This window comes from Ostrinia furnacalis, unplaced genomic scaffold, assembly GCF_004193835.3.
Source record: "Ostrinia furnacalis isolate ACB-3 unplaced genomic scaffold, ASM419383v2 OfSCF0396, whole genome shotgun sequence".
Taxonomy (NCBI): Eukaryota; Metazoa; Arthropoda; class Insecta; order Lepidoptera; family Crambidae; genus Ostrinia; species Ostrinia furnacalis.
Window position 1 is genome coordinate 509,948 of NW_021130635.1, and position 21,867 is coordinate 531,814.

At 37.2% G+C, this 21,867-nt stretch overlaps 1 protein-coding gene and 2 long non-coding RNA genes across 3 annotated transcripts; 1 reads left to right on the forward strand and 2 right to left on the reverse strand.

The window, feature by feature from the left end:
* Positions 1 to 6,188: 6,188 nt before the first annotated feature.
* On the reverse strand, positions 6,189 to 6,673 carry LOC114363025 (uncharacterized). The gene is made up of 2 exons (XR_003656748.1): positions 6,484 to 6,673; positions 6,189 to 6,376 (listed from the first exon to the last, which is right to left on the reverse strand). It is a non-coding gene; the product is annotated as an uncharacterized LOC114363025 (long non-coding RNA).
* Positions 6,674 to 7,193: 520 nt separating this feature from the next.
* Positions 7,194 to 20,488, reverse strand: LOC114362976 (uncharacterized). The gene is made up of 3 exons (XM_028318568.1): positions 20,224 to 20,488; positions 10,886 to 11,448; positions 7,194 to 7,837 (listed from the first exon to the last, which is right to left on the reverse strand). Exons 1-3 carry the CDS (start codon positions 20,259 to 20,261, stop codon positions 7,308 to 7,310), a joined length of 1,131 nt encoding a protein of 376 aa, XP_028174369.1. The 5' UTR covers positions 20,262 to 20,488; the 3' UTR covers positions 7,194 to 7,307.
* Positions 20,489 to 21,110: 622 nt separating this feature from the next.
* Positions 21,111 to 21,820, forward strand: LOC114362962 (uncharacterized). Its single transcript, XR_003656739.1, has 2 exons — positions 21,111 to 21,577; positions 21,685 to 21,820. It is a non-coding gene; the product is annotated as an uncharacterized LOC114362962 (long non-coding RNA).
* The last annotated feature ends 47 nt before the right edge of the window (positions 21,821 to 21,867 follow it).

Consider the following 21,867-nt stretch of genomic DNA (forward strand, 5'->3'; position numbering starts at 1 on the left):
AGTGGTTAAGTTTTGCAAATGGTAATTTTTTTTTTTATTCTTTCACGCGTCAACGGAGGTCGTGTATCCTCGATAGGTTAATGAATTTATTCCTGTTTTTAATGAGTTTTTTCTTTTTTTTTTTCATTCACATGGAATGCAACAAATTAATGAGATCACAACCTAAAAAAATACTAAAAAAAACCCTAGTTACTCTTTTGATGAGCCGTATCAGTCTAAATTCTAAAATAACTAATACCTAAGTACAGGAAAAAACATAAACAAATGATTGTTTCTTCATGTAGTACACACATGAGAATGGAATCTAGGACCTCTTGGTAGAGAAAGTCAATTCTTTGACCATTCGACCTCAGCGGGTTAGTTCATTTTGTTTAACCTCGCCGACATCAAAAACCTTTTTTTATGCATAACAAGGCAGGTATTTGACCACAATCGCACCTGATGTTAAGTGGGATGCAGTCTAGGATGGTACATATCTGCCCTGTAAGTGCCTATTCATTCTCGCCTTGAAAAGGCCCGGATTATAGTCTTGGGGAAAGACAGCAGCGGGCAACGAATTCCAGTCCCTAGCTGTTCGCATTATAAAAGTAAATATAACCTATTTGTTTTATTGACTTTTAGCTTATTAGATTAATGTAAATGTAGTAACATTTATAATACCTATAGTACCTAGTATTCACGAAACTACACCTGAAATCCAATAACCTTTCAGATTTATTACTTCATACTAAGCCCCACAAGGTTAATGGGTAACCTTAATGAATTTATTAAAGGCTTAAAACATTAACATTGAACCTGAAATTATTACAACTTCTTGACAGTGAGATTTTAAGGGAGTAATAAACCAATAATTTATTGATAAGTTAATGGTATTTATAAAAGCTAAGCTAAACTTATACTATTTGAAGTTTCTACTTGGATGTATTTAAGATAGATAGATAGTCTCCATCTATTGCATATCACGCAAAATATTGGCGGTTTTAGGGTTCTGTTAGGGAATAGGGAGCGATCTCTTCCCTTGGATTGTCTGCCCAAGAAAAGATTTACGCTTAGTTATAATCAACTCACAGGCAGGTGCAGGTGGTAAATAAAGGTTGCGGGAAGATTAGAGCTTGGATGCGGGCAGCGCAGGACCGTGCATTGTGAAAAACCTTGGAGGAGGCCTTTGTCCAGCAGTGGACGTCATTTGGCTGAAACGAACGATAATCAACTCCATGTTTTCTTTTTTGTAATTAGATAAGTCTAGCCAATTAGTTGGTGTAAGTAGATATTTTTAAGTAACTTTGTTACTGTTACCTAGGCTTAATAAAATATTTCCCTATTCCGAACTAAGAACATTGTTTATCTTAATAATGCTACAACTTAAAAATGACACGCAAAAATCTTTTTTTATGCATAACAAGGCAGGTATTTGACCACAATCGCACCTGATGTTAAGTGGGATGCAGTCTATGATGGTAATTATCTGCCCTGCAAGTGCCTCTTCACACTCGCCTTGAAAAGACAGCAGCAGGCAACGGATTCCAGTCCCTAGCTGCTAACTACTTAATTCACAAACAATAAATTCTTACGTAAATCTAAGTCACATTTACGTTACACAACAAATCGTGTACTGCAATAACAATAGCAAGTATTACACAACAAATCCTGTAACAATTTGATCGGAACATTCGAGTTATACTTATGTAATCGTGCAGCGGAGAACAATCCAAAATAAAGCGGGTGTTGGGGCCACCTTAGTCTCGTAAGCTTGTGGGGGTTTTACACGAGACGATTAGTGTGTTTTTTTTTTAATTAATAAAAACTCCACATAGTTTTTTTAAGATAACATATTCACAAAAATATTTATTCACTTAAAAAATTTGAAGGTTAGATTTGCTCTTTTTATTTTTTTATTTATTATCATTTTACAAAGGAAGTTCTAAAACATTATTACAATTAAATTACTTACAACTTATAGCCACGATAGCCAAACGGTGAATGGGTCGGACTGGCTGAGTGACTATAGCTTTACTCAGTCAGTGCCTGAGACATAGAAGCGGCATGGGAGGGGTGACAATATTAACATTGACATAATATTATGACGTGACAGAGAACATAAAGAGAAAAGATCTGTGCACCTACCATGAGTTTACGTTAGGTGTGCTCGCTAGCGAGTACGTCAAAAATCTCTATGAAGATTTTGTTTCTTGAAAGTAGCCGCTAGGGGCGCTGCACAATATGTCATATAATTAATGTAATTTTTTTACGTAGTCGCTAGCGAGCACACCTAACGTAAACTCATGGTAAGCACACTGAAGTCTCGCTGATATGACGTTACAAAACACCCTCCCGTGTTACCCATAGCTCAGGCATTGAGTGAGTTAAGCGTGACTAGACCTATCTAAAGTATTTTTATTGAGCCACACAGGAATTACCGTACAGAATAGGTGAGTACATAATGTAACTCATTAATAAATGTCGCATTAAGATCCGTGTCTTTTTATTTAAGCAGAAATTACCAGTCTTGAAAATCTTTGCAGCAGTCCACGACTCCACGTGTAAAAGAAAAAAATAAGGAAATTTCACTTGCTTACCTGTACTAGCATTAAAGAAACAAACAACAAGGTAGAGCCAAGATCTTAACATATTTTTTTTATTAGTCAGCGCTTCCAAATTAGTTAAATTCAATTTCGATATGTTCGGCATTTTACCAATATCAACCATTTACTTGAACATCGTGACATCACATCGATTTAGCTGTAATATCACTGAATGTATCGACATTGCAAAATTGCAACTGAGTCGGGCGAACGTGTGTAAAATTGCGACGTTAGCGTTCACTTCACGACTTCAGTCAGTTAAAGATGATTTTGTTCGTTTAGAAAATCTTTATGAAGCGCAAATACTTTGTAATAATGAGGAGAGTAAACAAGGTAAAATATAATTAGTGAAGAAATTACAATGTTCGGTAGATACATCATAGAGTTCTACTTTAATTAATATCAGAATCACAGATTTTATAGCTTTTTCCTCAAGCAAAAAATATAATCCGATATTCCAAGAAGGCTTTGTTATAAATAGACTAGCTTTCCGCCCGTGGAATTTTGTCTGTCAGAGAAAAACTTTATCGCCCGCGTCCCTGTTTCAAAAACCGAGATAAAAACTATCCTATGTCCTTTCCCGGGACTCAAACTATCTCTATGCCAAATTTCGTCAAAATCGGTTTAGTGGTTTAGGCGTGAAAGAGAGACAGACAGACGGACAGAGTTACTTTCGCATTTATAATATTAGTATAGATATTTAATAGTATTCAGTATGAAAACAAAGGGGGATATAAATTATGATTTGTATTTATTTAACAATAAGAAGTATATTTTCGTCCTAGTACAAGAGTTTCTGATAATCTTTATTGCCATTACGTTGAACGCGGCCATTTTGTTTTTCCAAACGATCTCCGTAAACATCGTCAGGTGTAAATCCTCCCCGGTAGGCTATGAGGCCTTTGGAAACAAATTCTATCGGATGAGGGGCTTACGATGAATGTATTATGTAAGAGATCTGTAACCGGTTAGGTGGTCTGTGGTGTGAAGATAAGAGAGAGCGGGGCTGGACTCGTGGGACGGGACTGACAAGTCTCTGATTGAGGTACGGTAATGACAGCTCGTAAATAGAGGTAGGTTTTGATAAACTATCCCAATCTAAGAGCGCTTTCACATTAGGGCGTTAGTAGTGCGACTGCAGCGCGGCAGCGGCGTGCATCCGCTGTCACATAGTATGAAATTTTTGTCGCGCTTCTAAATCGCCTAAAGCAGAGTAAATACAAATGAGTAGGTCATCTTTATAAAAACGCCGAGCCTAATACGTATGCGGCGCGCACGCACACACTGACAAAATTCAGCGCACCTCACCTCTAATCAACGCTAAATTTTGTCAGTGTGTGCGTGCGCGCCGCATACGTATTGGCGCGCGCTCACATACAAACCGCGCTCGGTGCGTTTCTATGAAGATGACATACTCATTTGTATTTACTCTGCCTTAAGTGAAAGCGCTCTTAAGATATCTATCTATACCTATCTAACCTATTTATTATTTTCTATCGACAGTAAAAAAGTAGTTTTATTACAGAAAACGTAAACCTTAATTAGTAGTGTGACCCCTGGGACGCGTAAATCATTATTCCTCGCGTTAGAAAAATAATAAAAGCTATCCAACAAATTCACTATCTTTTACAAAGTAATCCCATAGTGATTGCTTTTTTGATAGATTTTACTAAAAGGTTTTAAAGCTCTTAATCTGAAATCAATTATGCCGGTAAAATTGTATTTGAACATTTATTTCTAAGTAGGCGACAGACACATACGAAACCCCTTTTCATTAAACTTAATGGTTTTCCTGTTACATCAGCGCCTTATAGGACGGGATTTCATCATATTTATCAAAATCTAGGCCCTCTAGGGAAACATAGTCGCAGTGAAAAGCTAGTTGTCTTCTAACTTAAAGAAAAAAAGAAAGAAAAACATTTGGTTCCAACTTAAAAATGTAACACACAGATAATAAAAGCAAGTACAAGTAGTTAGAACCAAAATTGGCCACCGCTCAGCATGTGTCATGCTCTGAAGTAGTAAATAAAACCCAGAACATGACGCGGTTATTCTGCGGTGACCAATTTTGGAGAGAGCTGGAATACTCGCCTAAAATTATTAACAAACAAAAGAGAAAAAACAAAATAAAAATACAACATTCAAAAAAAGTAAATAGATGATGCCCAACATTAACCATGTCAGCCATGACACTGACACGAGGGCGCCACAACTTAGTTTTGTACCTCTGATATCTCTTTTACGCTATAATAATAATTTAGGTAAGTATTCCAAAACTGCTTTACCAAAGCAAGAGTGATCAAAGCAATTATGGTACTCACAATCCATCAGGAACTGTGCATTAGGAGTTGAAGCCTCTTGACCGTTCGGAGGGAGGCCCTCCCTCGTATTACAGAAAGGTCGCGCTCGATCCAGGTTACGGGATCATATTTAAACCCCGTTTTGACATGCCCGCACTTGAAAAGGCTACCAACTGAAATACAGTTGGAATCAATATAAGGCTGGGTTTCACCATCTTACTTTGAGTTTGACAAACGTCAAAAATCTGTCAAACTCGTTCAAAGTTACGGTCCATGTTAGGTAGTGCAACTCAGCCGTATTCACAAACATTACAATGAGATCTCACAATGCGCGTGGACGCACAGGGTCATACACGAACCAATCACAGAGTTCTATTCAACGCTGTGCATTCGATTTGTTGCTTCACTTAAGCAAGCATCGTTTGTGTTTGTGATGTGCCAACTCTACCGACGCTAAAATATTTTAAGACCCTATTGCAGCGTCACCTTGAATCGAGAATCTACAATTTATCATCCATAAACTCAAAAACATAAAATCAGGCTCCTTAACAGTAACTTTTCATATGGATCCAATAGGGATCTAAATCACAAAAAAAAAAACACCCATACTAGTCTTTAGTGCTAGTGATAACATCGATAGGTATGTAGTCCAGTCATTATAGTAAGTTCACCTCGGAATTCGAGATACCCAGCTGTAAGTCTGTAAATACGTATATATTGACACCCTAAAAGTTGTCTCAAAACCTACATATGGTAGGGTGTAAGCAACTATAAAATTTCAAGGTCAACGGTCACAAAAATCGTTTTTTTGCGCTTTTTTTAGAAATATCTCATTTCCTGTGGGTTTTTGCTAGTTGTATTTATTATCAATATTGTAGAATACTAAATTCTCTACACATTTTGTTTAAATTATTTTTTTATACTGTGAACCGTTTTCGAGATAGAGAGCGCGCGGTCACTGCATCACTTCAGGTCAACTTAAGCGGTTTAGATTTTTCATACAAAAGGATTTTCCCGCTAATTCCCGTGGGAATTTCGGGAATTCCTTGTTGTAAATAAGCTTTAAGTTTAATAAGGTACCTACATGCCAAATTTCAAGCGTCTAACTTCCGCTAAGCGTTTAGATTTTTCATACAAAAGGATTTTCCCGCTAATTCCTGTTCCCGTGGGAATTCCTAAGTATAAAAAAATATACACTTTGTTCAAATATATCAAGCCAATGTCTTTAATAAAATATAATGAAAATAATTATAAAAAAACTTACTTGACGAGGTGAAATCTGTTCCATTATTACATTATTTTCGAATATGTGATTCTCTTTCCGTGTTAATATGCAGTCTATGGAACATATTTGTAACAAAGATAATCCACGTTAACTGTGACCAGTGCTAGTGGTTGCTTCTTCATTTGAAATATTATTTGTCCTTGATTGGTGCAGAGCCACACCGTGGCCACAGTCCAACATGAGTGACAACATACACTGCTGTTATCAATCTAAAAAAAAAGTTTTATTAGGATTATGGTAATCTACGATAAAGGTAGTTGATCAAATACATTGTAAAAGGTATGCAACAAGTCCACACGCTCATTCAATAACTTACCAGCTGAGGAGTCATCCACTGACATTATAACCAACTGAACTTAATAAGCTCTAGGCTATGTCGGTCGGCTGGGGTTAACATTGGGGCTCGGGTCGGAGTCCATACGTAAGCCGTGGTCGGCGTTTAGGCAAGGTTCGATGTCCGAAAGTGAGCCATTGGTCATTGGTTGAGTGAGATTCGTAGTTCGAGAGTATGCNTAAATATTTTAAACTATTTATAAATTGATTAAATTATATTTAAAAATATCTATTAATTATATTCGCTTTTATAAACTAAACGGAACCGGATATCTACAGCAAACGTGATCGGCAAATAAAACCGATAAAATATGTATTAATTTTATACAAAAATAATTAAATTACATATTATTCTATATATTTCATAATTATTTAGGCTCATAATAATAATTAAAAAGGTACGCCGCCCATACGGCCATACTGATCCAGCGCGCTCTCTGCGCTGAATTACATAAGTTACATTTTTTAAAAATAAAAATAACATTACAAAATCATACTATAGCAAAATAAATTCATAATCACACAAATAACCAAGGCATCACCTCTACTGGGATCTAGCCAAAACACAAATCAGGCATCACCCATCCTGGGGTCTAGCCAATACACAAATTCAGGCATCACCCATCCTGGGATCTAGCCAATACACCAATTCAGGCATCACCCATCCTGGGATCTAGCCTCCAAGACCGGGAAAGGAAACGCATGGTGGCCAGCCAGCGTTAGGATAGGAAATGTGGAGAGGAACATAGTTAAATTGACACGAATTACTTCATTATTACACACTAATTAGCTCTAGTAATTATTTTCTTAATTCTTATCTAAGATATCATCCGCCCATGCGGTACATTCCTCACTTTTATCGAACGGGTCTGCCTGTCCGACGGGAGCAGGTCTTAAATAATCATGGCTGGCGATCTTTTCAGAGCATCCGCGTAAATTGATGTGTTTTACTTTATATCGATCGTTAGGTAGAATTTCCAAAATTTCCATGGGGCCCTCGAATTTGGGTCCCAATTTTGTAGTATGACGTTCATGAATCCGCATTAAAACAAAATCTCCAACTTGAAAATGTTTGATTTTTGCTTTACCTTTATCAAATCGAATTTTGTCCTGAATAGATCGCTCGTCCATCCTTTCTTTACAAGCATTCCTAACAGCTATAAGGTCTTCGACAGGTTCATCATCATCAACTTGGAGGAGCTTGATAGCTGGAGGATGACATTTTTTACCAAATAATAATTCCATTGGACTTTTACCAGTACTTTTTGAGACTGTACAATTTATGGCTAATTGTAAATCTTGAATTGCATTGTGCCAAGGCTTATCAAGCTCCACCACTGACATGTTATCTTTAATGACCTTCATAATTCGTTCCACCTGACCATTTGCCCTACTAGCGCCTTTTGCTACAACATGATGTTCTATGCCGAAATCTTGACAAAATTGTTTGAAATCCGAGGAAGTCATGCTTTTATCTTGGTCGGTTATAAGTCTAGTGGGAGTACCGAAAATAGTAATCACTTCACGAAAACATCTAATAGCAGAATCTGAGGTACGATCGTTTGAATACACAAGATGAACATATTTAGTGAATGCGTCTATGTAAACGAAAGCATATTCAGCGCGATTACGTTTTCCATTCATTTGGCCAGTAATATCTGCATGCACCGTGTGAAAAGGTACAGAAATTTTGTCAATTGGATGCAAAGAAACTTGTCTAGCACCTGATACTCCTTTTCTGACTCTACAACTAACACAGTTCTCAATAAATTTGCGTACTAGTTTGGACATGTCAGGAAACCAATATTGCTCTCGTATTTTGGCCAATACTTTTTCCCAACTGAAGTGCTGGAGAGAATTGTGATAGTGGGAAATTAAGTTCCATCGGTAACTGCGAGGAACGATAATCAATTTTCGCGTTTTCTTATCTATTTGTACTTTACGTCTCAATAATTTGTCTTGTAAAATAACATAAGTGTCTGCGATGTTCTTGGGAATGGAGTCGGACTGTAATTGGTCCACTATATTCTTAAGTACGGGGTCACGTTTTTGTTCGATGAGCAACCAATTGTGGTCAAGAGTTGAAGCATTAAGAGAGAAATGCAATGTTGGGACTGAGCTCGATACTTCGTCAGAGCTTTTTTGTGATTTAGTCACATTCACTGGGTTCCTACTGAAATAGTCAGCATGGGCAAGTCGTTCTCCTTTGCGATACTCTATTTCAAACTGAAACGACTGCAGATAAGACCACCAACGGTGTACCCTAGGAGTCAGTTCTTTCTTGTGCCTAGAGGCTTTAAGGGAGTTACAGTCAGTTACGACCTTAAATGAACGGCCATATAAAAAATGGCGAAAATGACGAATAGCTTTGACAACGGCTAAAGTTTCGAGTTCATACGAGTGATACTTGCTTTCCGCACTCGTCGTTCTCATACTAAAATAGCCGATGACATGGGGGACCTGATCTTGTCTCTGTATTAATACTGCCCCATAACCAAGAGCACTGGCATCAGTGTGCAGTTCGGTTGGCAAGTCAGGGTCAAATATTGTCAACAATGGGAATGATGTTAAACGGCTAATTATCTCTTGTCTAGCTTTTTCATGGGTTTCAGTCCAGTTCCAGGGGACATTGGATTTTGTTAGTTCATATAAAGGTATCATAATTTTAGAAAAATTTGGCACAAATTTTCTAAAGTAACTAGCTAAACCATTGAACTGGCGGAGTTCCTTTACATTTTTAGGAACTTCCGAGCTAGACAGGGCTTGTATTTTTAATGGACTTGGCTTGACAGTGCCATTTTCGATAACATTTCCCAAAAATTGAACAGAAGTTTTTAAAAATGAGCATTTCGCAATATTTAGTGAAAAGCCAGCATCTGTCAAGCGCTTAAGAACAAGATTTAGATTATGCAAGCCTTCTTCAGCCGTTTCAGAAAAAATTAATATGTCATCTATATAAACAAGAGCAATTTTATCTTTATAATCTCCTAATGCCTTGTTAATTGCTCGTTGATAAACGGAAGGCGCATTACAAAGACCGAAAGGCATGCGCAAAAACTCATATTGGCCGTCGGGTGTTACAAAGCCAGTTTTCTCAATCGAGTTTTCAGCAATAGGTATTTGGTGAAACCCCGCGGCCATGTCCAGACAAGTAAAGTAACGCGCCTTACCTAATTTGTCTATTTGGTCTGCAATCAAAGGTAATGGATAATGATCCCTAAGTGTATTGGCATTCAGCTCTCGAAAGTCGACACAGAGTCGGTCAGAGCCATCTTTCTTCTTTACGAGCAGAATAGGGCTGCTAAAAGGAGAAGAACTGTCGCGGATGATACCATTACTCTTAAGGTCATTTATAATACATTTTACCTTCTCACGTTCAACGGGGGATAACCTGTAGGGTCTGCGTTGTACAATTTTATCAGGATTTTTTAATTTAATTTCTAACTCGCCTGTACTGACCTTTGTTACATTATTTCCGGTAGTAAAACTTTTTTGAAAGCTACTTACGGTATTTTTTAATTGTTCAAGCAAGGCCTGGTCTTTAATATCAGTGTCAAGATCAAAAATAGAATCTGTTACTGAGCACTCATTCAAAGCCTTTACGTTGTCATTAGCGGCTTGATTTATTGAAATTCCAGTGTTAGTTAATGTAACACTGAGACCAGGGATTTGCAAAAGGTCATAGCCTATTAAAATGTCAAATTGGGTTTGCGTATCCCCGACTACATAAAACTCTAGCTCTACACTGACTTTATCAATCTCAACAATGGTTGTGATAGATTGGGTTGAACGCACTGGGTAACCACCGATACCAGAAAAAACAACGTTTACAGATTTCCTTTTCCCTGGAACACACCCAGAGAACCGTTGCCTAATTAATGAACAATCGGCGCCTGTGTCAAATAAGCAGTCGTAAAAGCTATTCCCTATTTTCACTTTTGTGGTACTGCGATTCACTGAATTACAAAAAAATACAGATTTATTTTGAGAAGCCCTGTTACGTTCGGCATTTTGTTTTCGAAAGCAATTCTTTTCTACGTGACCCAATTTATGACAGTATTTGCACTCGACAGACTTCACAGAAACACTAGGAACGCTAGGGTCTTGAACAGAATCTGACTTAGATATCGGCACAGACGAAAGAGTAGTGGATTCCTTGCAATCACGAAAACGATGACCTTGTTTGTTACATTTGTAGCAAGTAAGAGTTTGGTCATTCCTTCCAGGGATTTCAGATACACGCGATCTTTTAATATAACTGTTATTAGGCTTTTCTGAACTATCAAATTTACGCTTGCGATAAGTTTTTAAAACAGAAACTAGCTTGGGCAAAGAATCAGGTGTATTTCTTAATAATTCAGACCTAATATATTCAGGATAAATACCTGTTATCAAAGCGTCGATCACCTCAGCGTCCGAAGCCTCAGGCCGAACCCGCTTGAAGAGTGTCCATCCCGTCGTAGCGTACTCGGCGTAACTGGCAGCTTGATCTGATGTGTAGCTACGCCATTTGTAAACATCATCAGCATACCGGAATTCCTTTCCAAATGTTCGAATCAAGTCTTCTTTCACTTGCTGCCAAGTAGTGGATTGTAGGGACCAGGTATCAGCCCATGTCTTAGCGCGTCCTTTCAGTTGGAGAATAGCTTTCATGCGTGCCTCTTGCGGTGAAATGTTGAAAGCAGTGATGGTTTCGTCAACATTCGCACACCAATCTCTGATGTCATGTGAACGGATGTCTGGATCAAACGGTGGGAGGTAAAAATGGCTGCGATCACGGGGCATAGGAGTGGCAGAGATCGCCGCAGTAACTGCACTCGACGCTGCTTGTTTCGTCACACTTGTCAATAAACTCATCACTTGATCCATGGAAAATGTAGGCTCGTGTCGTGATTCTGCATCTCTGAAGGCTCCACCAAGTATAGGGGATTGTGATCCCACCGCTGCTGTCGGCGNGGTAAATAAAACTTTAGCTTATCAAGAAATAAAAACACATTTAGACTAGGTTGCACCATCTTACTTTAACTTAAACATACGTTAAAAATCTGTCAAACTCTTCACAAAAAAAGCCGGTTATAACAATAACCGATTATTAGGAAGTGCAACTCAGACTTAGTAGATTTCTTATGGTTAACTATGTAACCCTAAAAATGTAGGTACTGTTGAGTTTTGAATTGGAAAAAAGCCTGGCCAAATAGATCCCTATAAGAATCGCAGTAGAACCTTACTTTGGAATCTCATCAGGCAAGCTTCATTGTACCTTTCTACCTTCTCAATTAGCGATTAAGCTTACTGTCTCTCCCTCTATTACACAATACATCAACAACCGATATACCCCGTACATCATATAGGTTATCAAATCGCCTGGAAAAAGCTCTATGATTTATCTGCCAGCACGTAGGAAGGAAGCAAAAGATAAATGTCTGTGTTATCCATAACGGTGAATGACAGCAGTTTCCGAGGCCCGGGTGAAAGAACCGCATTTAGGAAATAATACTACAGCATTTTAGTAAAACGACAGCGAGTAGAGAAAGGGATTGTCACGTGTCTAGCATTAACTATAGATCTAGCGCTTAACCCTGGTTTGAGGTACCTATGGGAGGGGTGACATTGATTTATGAGGTGACAAGGCATACAAATCTGAAGTCTCGCTGACGTTTGAAAATCACTCTCCCGTGGCGCTCCCATGAAGTGCACTGCTGGACAAAGGCCTTCCCCAAGGATTTCCACCACGACTGGTTCTGTGCGTCGTCGAATCCAAATCGGCTGGGCAGCGTTCGGGAAACTACGTAACATCTTTTCCAAAATACCCCAATACCTGAAGATGAAAGTCTACAATCAATGTGTGTTACCAGTGATAACTTATGGCTCGGAAACGTGGCCTCTTACTATAGGCCTTATACAGAAGCTCAAAGTTGCACAGCGTGCTATGGAGAGAGCTATGCTTGGTGTTTCTTTGCGAGATCGAATCAGAAATGAGGAAATCCGTAAACGAACTAAAGTCGCTGACATAGCCCGACGGATTAGCAAGCTGAAGTGGCAATGGGCAGGGCACATAGTGCGCAGAACTGACGGCCGATGGGGCAGCAAGGTTCTGGAATGGAGGCCGCGTACCGGAAGGCACAGCGTGGGACGTCCACCTACAAGGTGGACCGACGACATCGTAAATCAGGGAAGCGCTGGACGCAGGTCGCTACCAATCGATCAACGTGGAAAGCATTAGGGGAGGCCTATGTTCAGCAGTGGACGTCCTATGGCTGACATGATGATGATGATGATGATGATGGTTCTGTGCTGTCTGCATCGAGACTACAATTATATTTTCAAGTAATGACATTAACGGAATAAAGGAATGACAGTTATAGTGCAATGAGGCTATTTGTAAGTAGAGCAATTTAGATTGTCATTACCAGAAAAAGGAATGACACTAATATTGACGTCATTACTGGTAATATCTGGTCCGCTTTTCCTTTTGTAAGCAGTATTATTACTGGCCATTACACCTGACCGAGTAGCTACGATGTTAATTGCTTTCATGGCAATTAATGTTTCACCTGCATAATTAATTCAACCTATTAATGGGCGATCATGACCATGGCGGCCTTCATCAAATTGAGGTCCATTGAATACTAATAAGTGAGAATTGATTAATGAATGTTGAAGTAACGCACCGGAAAACCACCCACTGAACTGATGACCTCATAGAGGTAGCAAGAAGGCGGTAGAAGGAAGGTAGATACAGGCCACTACCAACCGGGAAATATGAAAATCATTGCGGGAGGCATCCATTGATGATGATGATGAAGATGTTGAAATAATAACAAAAGTAGGTACCTCCTTAAAAATAAGATGACTAATGATCTTGCGCGTTGATGTAATTACAATCTTTAGTACCTACCAAATAGAATTTCAAGTTCATTATGGAAAACCTTGGGGGAGGCCTTTGTCCAGCAGTGGACGTCATTTGGCTGAAACGACGACCAAATAGAAGATCTGGTGAAAGTTGCGGAAGGTGCCAGGACCGTTCGTTGTGGAAATCCTTAGGGGAGGCCTTTGTCCAGCGGTGGACGTCATTTGGCTGAAACGAAGGAACGGAAAGATTTTTCTCTCGCTCGCTTTTTACAAGGTGACCGACCATGCTATAGCGATTTTCCTCCTGAAAGTTCTCTATTTTACGCCCCATTGCTATTTTATCTGTCAATCACGCGTCATATTATCACCTTGGAAAACAATTTTAACTGAATGTCTTGAAGTTGTAAACCCAATGACTGCAGATTGACTGTAGTTTACGAGGCATAAAACTACAAAGTCGAGGGTTTTAAGGATTGCACTTCAGCGTCCCAGTTTTATCTTTATGGATTTAGCTATTTATTTCACTGTTCGCTTTATAGACAATAACAGGTATTTTATTGCGGTACTCCGAAACAAAGGTCGGAAGCAGTAGGTGTTCTACGGAAATGTTGTGTGTTTTTGGTTTAAAATGGAAACAAAACTTTATTCAATAAAAATTGTTTAGCTTATTGAAGACATATGTTTAATCTGATAAATTGTAAAAATAAAGGTAAGCAGATGGTATCCACTATCCACCTACTTAGTATTTTTTTCCTTCCTTACGTATCTCGGTCGTGTGCCATTATCATAAGAGTTGCTTACATTATAATAAAATGCATGCTGTGGTTATCGTTTTGTGTGGGAGCAGTTAGCTAGAGACCTTTGGCTTAATTTTTTTTATTGTGTTTAATACTGTATCTCATGTTGATAGCCCAATAAAAATAAATAAATCATTTCAGCCACAGGGCATCCATTCCTAAACATATACCTCCGTCAATGATTTCCAGATGGTAGCGTTGGTCGTCTTTATAACACACAACTATCTTTTACACTGCCAAAAGATATGCGATTTACGTAATTCTAAATTCACAGACGTAGTCACGAGCTTACCCTAGTACCAAAACATTTAATTTTCTCCCTATCTCTGTTCCACCCTACCCAAGATTACACTGATATGTTACGTTAAGGATATCCAGACGATCCCCCTCCCCCTCCCCCTTAAGTGGAAAGGCTTAAACGGTTTTAAATGACCGTAAACATCACGTTCGAATACTTCTCAAAGCGTTACGGGATGAATGTGTGTGTGTGTGCAAAAATGTTGCTTGGGAAACTTAGGTGAAATTAAACACTGTAGAGTTCAAGAAAAGCAGTATACTATGGATTAATAATCTAATTTATATTATTTTGATTGACTAGTGTTTAAAATAATGTGCTTCAGTAGTAAGAAGTGTTGATTTAGGCCCAGAACAGACGGTGAAACGCAACTGCAACGAAACTGCAACTGCTAGTTACTTTTGAGTAGCATCTAAGTTTCTGCCATAGCGTCCGTTGAGAGACCACACATGACGCGACGAGTTTGAAACTTTCAGTTTCAGTTTCATTCATCAGAATCATCACAAAGTTGCAGTTTCGTTGCAGATGCGTTTCACCGTCTGTACTGGGCCTTACCGCTATAGATGTTTATTTTTTAGTTTCATGCCAACTTTTGTGCTAAGAAGCTCTACCTTTAAATGTTGAGACGTTCGAGTAAGTATGTTATACTCGTAGAGGTTATAGGTATATTCTTACAAATAGCTTTTGTTCTTTTAAACGCCTACTGTTACATTAAATTGCCTGTTACCACTTACACAAAGGAATTTTGAAATTTTCAGAATATCACCACAAAATTAATAGTTATCACTAGCAATTGTTATTGATAGGGTTTCGTTCAAGATGGATTAACGCTAAACATCCATGACATACATTCCCTTGGTGATAATTATTTCGTGGCTGTTTACTTTAAAGAAACTAATATTAATAAAGACTCTTTGGGTTTATTAGGGTCACCGACAAACTAAGAATTTTTAGATTCATTCAGATGTAGACTAGGTACCGATTTTTTACACTCCAGCCTTTATTGACCCCTTTTGAGGAACCAAATAAGGCATTGTTAATAGAATCTTCCCATTCAACTCGGCGAGCCTCTAAAAGTCGCATTTTACAAGTGCTCAAGCAACAATTTCTCATGCTACCTTTGTTTTCTTGGAAAAATTCCCGCAATTTCATTACCATTCGGGTCGTATTGAGAAATAGACCAATTTCTCACAACATTCACACGACGCCCGGCTTTAGCTGCTATTTAGACGTTATTTTTAAGGCTGAAATGTAACACAAGCGGCAGCGGGTTATTGCGATTTTCATAAAATATAAACTCCAGATACTTTACACCTTTTATTTGTTGGTTCCAAAAAATACATTTATTACAATTTAAAACTAGGACTATATACGTAGGGATTTGAGGTCTTTACTGAGCCAATGCTACAAACCAATTAAGCTCCTGTCCGGCGGCATGCCAGCGATCACGTCACTTCCCCTTCCATTCGTCAAAATCGACCATCTCAAACGACTTATCGACGGCATGCCCCGGAAGTAGTCAAGTACAATATTTAATTAAAAATATTAGCTGATTTTTATTTCTACAATACTAAACTGTATACAATAAAAATTCTAGAATATTTACATTAAATACCAATCAAATAATAAATGTGAAATAATCGACTAATACAGAATACCTACATTTTAAAATCATTCTTATATCTGCAACATGTCCAGGAAGTAATCAAATAAAGAATATGGATTTTTAGGTTTTACTTTATAATACAATACCTAATCGTATAAAATATAATATAAATTCTAATGTAATGTCTCTGTAATGATTTATTACACGATATTGTCATATTTGGAATCAATGCTACTATTCGAATAGAAGTTTCGTGCATAATAATATAGTCTAGTGCCTAACTGTGATTTATTAATAAAAATAACTTGTGTATCTACTATCTTCCTTAAGAACTAAGCACACTTATCAACGGACACGGATCGTAACCGTATCAACTCGACGCGGTCAGTGTTCTTTGTATGAAACTCCGTACTGCCACGCACACTTATCCGCAGCGTAACGTAAACCCCTCGCCTCGCCTCGCGGCTTTCGGGGTTGATAAGTGTGCTATGACCTTTAAAATAAAAAGAATGCAATGACTATTGTCAATCGTAGAAGCAGCAAATTTCTTACCTTTTTGAACTCAAGTAGGTTGGACGAGTATTATGACGGATTTTTTAATAAATAATTAAAATACTTTTACTTGCCTTTGTCCAATTATTTTTATTTATAAAATTTATGCAATACCAATATTTATAAACTGTACCTAATTACAGAAATCATCAAAGGAAAACTTGCGTAAAATTTAAAACATTTTATTTACAAAATATGTTACTGCTCTTGTTTACTTACTTCTTGCGTCAGAAATATTTGTTTTAATATTTTCGAGTATGTTGTGGACAATGTACGGTCATCAGACTTTACATTGTAGTCGCAAAATCGCGCTTATTACAACTACTTTAGATCCCACAGTGTTAAGCTTGATGTGCTAGTGTGTCTACTTGTGGTTGTCTGGATTCGGGAATACTGATGTTGACAGGGAATTCTGCGTGGATTATTGTAAAGTTTCTATGATATTGAGTAAATAATACAGAATAGTATATGTTGTTTACTACCGTAAAAAGTCCTCCCACTTAGTGGGCCGATGATTTTGTAAAGGTTGCTGGACATATCTAGATGCGGGTAGACTGGCCGTAGTGAAAATCCTTGGGGGAGACCTCTGTCTAGCGTAGACATCCTTTGGTTAAACATACTATAGAAACTAGTACAAAGAGACTACTAAGAGACTATAGAAAAATGATAGGCACTTGTAAGAGATTGGGCGCTCTCCCTAAGGCCCTAACCCTTCAGATAATTAGTAGTGGCTGTTGTAATGAGTTAAAATATACACTCAAAAAAATTGAGCAGTTGTCAACATAGCCAACATGCAGAGACCTGTCAATTCCATAAAACATTTCTGAAAGAAATCTTCATAGTTCTTCGACGCTTTCGTTACCTACTCTGCTAGCACTGTGCCATAACCCTCATTCTTATAAAGTGTGCACAATTGTGGAACGTTTTCGTAAGGTTCAAAGTCTCGTTGAACTCTTCTAAAGTCTCCTTAAGGCTTCGAGCGTATAAAAGTACAAGTTTCATGGATTCGAGACTTGTATTTAAGTGGATATAATCCATTCTGTTTTATCTTTTATACAGCGCAATAAAGAACCTCAATTTCACTTGATTGGTGTTTCAGAGAAAAATATTTACTGAATCAACTCGGAGAATATTGTGGAAGACATATTTACTTAGATTTTTATTTACTTGTGTATTGAATGAGATAACGGTATTGTTTTGCGTATTCACGTTTTGGATAATGCTATGAATTATGAATACCTACATAATATGTATTTTTGCTGTGAAACACCAATATTGTTAAGTGTCAAGATTCTTTGTTATGAATTGGTTGTAGGTACAAATTGAATTCTATTTTGCCTAAATTAATTAAACAACGATCAAGGTAGTTTTAGATATTGTTTATTATGATATCTTTCTCAAGCGCGTTAATATTTTTAAGTAGATAGTGATATGTCTGAAAGTCATCGAATCCTAAAAATATCATAAAAATGTGTTTCAGTTCCCAATTCTAGTTAAATTTCGTGAAACTTATCCGATTTACTTTTTTCCATATAAAAGTAATTCCATAGAAACATTTTAAAAACAACGAAGTAAATGGTCCATTCATATTTAAATGATTCACACACAAAGATTATTAATTTTAACCTTACAAAGATAAACAAATTTTTTACTATCAGAAACACAAATTCGTTTCTGAAACATTTATATGTTTAGTTTTTGTAGCTTCGATAAAAGAAATCAAACAAACTTCCTAAAACAGGGATTTGCTTAATCTGTCGCTTAGGTATCTCACAAAGTCACAACTATGTATTTTACAAAATACATAAGGCAAAATATTACTATAAAACGACAAATACCGGTTTAATCGCTAAAAGTATTAAATGGAACGCCCACACTGAGATAAAAGTTGGAAAAGTGGGTAGGATAACAATATTTTGTATCAAAAATAACTATGTCATAGGTCAGAAGTATTACATAAATAGGAAAACTATTTGATGAGGTCAATATTTAATAAGTTGATCGCTGTTTGATATATTACTGGTAACATTTTGTTAAACAAGTCACTTTTCGGTAATATAAATTGTTCTCATATTTATTGTTTTGTACGTTGTGATGTTTTAGTGACTTTTTATTTCAGTTGTAACAAATCTAGTGTTAGGTTAGGATAGTGACATAGTGAGACATCATTAGAGTGGTGTACCTTACTTAAATTTAATGACTTATAATACGTAAAAGAATATGGGAAACAGGATCCACTTTAAGTTAAAAAATATTGCTTAGATTATTTTTCCCGAAAAATTACGGGCATTTTCTTCAAATTTAAATCAACTCACAAAACAGGACTTGTTATGTTTCTTCATAATCCATCTTTAATACGATTTTATCGCTTGTTAAATCCTCGACTCGACTTCCCTCAATTTGGGATGCAAAATAATTCAGTGCCTTTTGGGTGCTAGTGAAAATAACATTGTTTTCCTTCAAGTGCTCTCTTATTAGGAGAATTTGTCGACGAACAATCGGATACTTATAAATAAATCGTCGACCAGCAAAATATTTGATTTGCATAATTGTTGAGGCCAAACTTTACTGTAAGTTGGCAATATTTATTGTTTAGATCTTGGATTTGGATTATAAATCCTCTTTTGAATACAAATCATGTACCTACAGAATACTGTATCAAGCACATTAATAATAGCGTTATGTAGATGGGTGCTCTTTTACATATTAAAATATGAATCCAAAATAGTGTAATATCCAACCTTGTGGTGGGTAAGAAGTTAGCGATCGTAGGGAGTTGAACTGGCTTATAAGCAGTCTGAAGCCGATACCGTCAAGCTTTTAATTGTATTGCATGATTAAATACCGCGAATCTTTCATCTCTAAAAACTAACACATTAAAAAAGCACAAGAACAAAGAATTCTTTCTAAAAATAAATGAGATAGCACAATTTTATCGTGTAATGATTTAACTCCCGCTTTATTTCTGCAAAACGGAACGGTGGAAATGTCGTTTTATTTTTACAGCTTTGTGCAAAAATGACACGGCAGTGTCTCGCGTTAGTCCTTCCCGTTCCTGGATTTTTTCTTAAAATAAAGGGCTGCAGTTGAATATTAATTGAATTGAGCAATATTGAGCATTAAATTTTTTTTTATTTAATTTTGAATTTTGACAAGTCTGAAGAAGGTAAAATATTAGGCGATCCCATGTCCAGGTTTAAATGTAGGTAGTACAGGTAGGTACCTAGTTGTAACAGTTGCGATATTGCAACTGAAATGTGTTTAATGAGCTTTTTTTGACTACATTATGGCCGCGCCGTCAATAAGACGCATAACTATCATGATATTTAAGATTAGCCAAATGTTGGTCTCAAAGCGGTGTTAGCGCCAATGAGGGCTATCGTTTTTATACTTAACAGTTGGCACCCCTGGCGATTGACAGGACCTTACTCTACAGTGGCGCCATCTTGATGAGTGCAAATGCGATAGTCCTCCTACCACTTTAGCGCTCACCAGTTGGTGCCACTGTCTTCGCTACTAGCAAGTGACAGGACCTTACTCTACAGTGGCGCAAACTGGTGAGCGCTAAAACGATAGCCCTCATTGATTATGAGACATACAAACTTTCCTAAGATTAGGTATGTCGGCGGTATTCCGCCATCACGTTCGTTGGGTTCCATTTCGGGTGATAAATGAGACCATTTAAGTTTCAATAATCACTTGTAATTTTATTTATAATTACAATATTACACTTGATCACAATCGGGCAGAGTAACACCTTATAACACGGTTCAAATGCGAATGCCATCGCTACAACGACAGATGACTTAAATACTGTGTGTAAGTGACAAACAACCCCACCACTACTCACGACACTTTGTACAAAACAAGTCACTCAATAGACTTATTTTATTAACAATTCATTTCATAATTAAAATATATTTTTAAAATACTGAATAAATATTTTAAACTATTTATAAATTGATTAAATTATATTTAAAAATATCTATTAATTATATTCGCTTTTATAAACTAAACGGAACCGGATATCTACAGCAAACGTGATCGGCAAATAAAACCGATAAAATATATATTAATTTTATACAAAAATAATTAAATTACATATTATTCTATATATTTCATAATTATTTAGGCTCATAATAATAATTAAAAAGGTACGCCGCCCATATTTGACAAACGTCAAAAACCTGTCAAACTCCATACAAACAACACCGGTTATAGATGACCCACGCTGAACTGTCCCGCCAAACTCAATGACAGGGGGGCGCTACCATCGTTCAACTATATGGTTTCCAACATGGCAAAAATCGGAACCAGCGATTCGGTATTGACGGTGGCGCCCCGCTGTCAATGTCATCGACAGGACAGTCCAGTATTTTGGAACTATAATATTCTAATAACACTACCAAAAATATTAAAATAACTNACACCTTATTTCGAGTCATCAAAAAATACAATCGATTTTTATATCGATTATTTTTATTCGTCAACACATTATTAGCATGGCAACACTGAAAATATTATCACAGCTGTTTATTTTATCTGTCATTCGCTTTGTTTTGTATTTTTCATCGTGAGTGTTGTTTAGTTCTTAAAACCAAGTCTTTGCCAAAATAAAAGCAGAAGAGTGTTGTATAAGTTTCCCTTTTGACGACTTTATTTTTTTGACCATGGTCCTCGATGCTTCCCTTCCCGATGACCCTGGCATACTCTTGAACAACCAATGACCAATGGCTCACTTTCGGACATCGAACCTTGCCCAAACGCCGACCACGGCTTACGTATAGACTCCGACCCGAGCCCCAATGTTGACCCCAGCCCGATTTTGGATAATGCAACCAGCAATTCCTCAATCTCATGAGGAACCTATGATATGTATCAATTGTGTAGCTGCCATGATGCAGAGGAGGCGATTATAGCCTAGAGCTTATTCAAGTTCAGTTGGTTATAATGTCAGTGGATGACTCTTCAGCTGGTAAGTTATTGAATGAGCGTGTGGATTTGTTGAATACCTTTTACAATGTATTTGATCAACTACCTTTAACGTAGATTACCATAATCCTAATAAAACTTTTTTTTTAGATTGATAACAGCAGTGTATGTTGTCACTCATGTTGGACCGTGGCCACGGTGTGGCTCTGCACCAATCAAGGACAAATAATATTTCAAATGAAGAAGCAACCACTAGCACTGGTCACAGTTAACGTGGATTATCTTTGTTACAAATATCTGCATATTAACACGGAAAGAGAATCACATATTCGA

Excerpts from the sequence above, each read along its gene's own strand:
- LOC114362976 (XM_028318568.1), bottom strand. The coding sequence starts at position 20,261 with ATGGAACCCAACGAACGTGATGGCGGAATACCGCCGAC. Across the intron at positions 7,838-10,885 it reads GATCGACGCTTTGATAACAG|TGGTGGAGCTTGATAAGCCT; the intron begins GTATTTATCCTG and ends ATAACATGTCAG.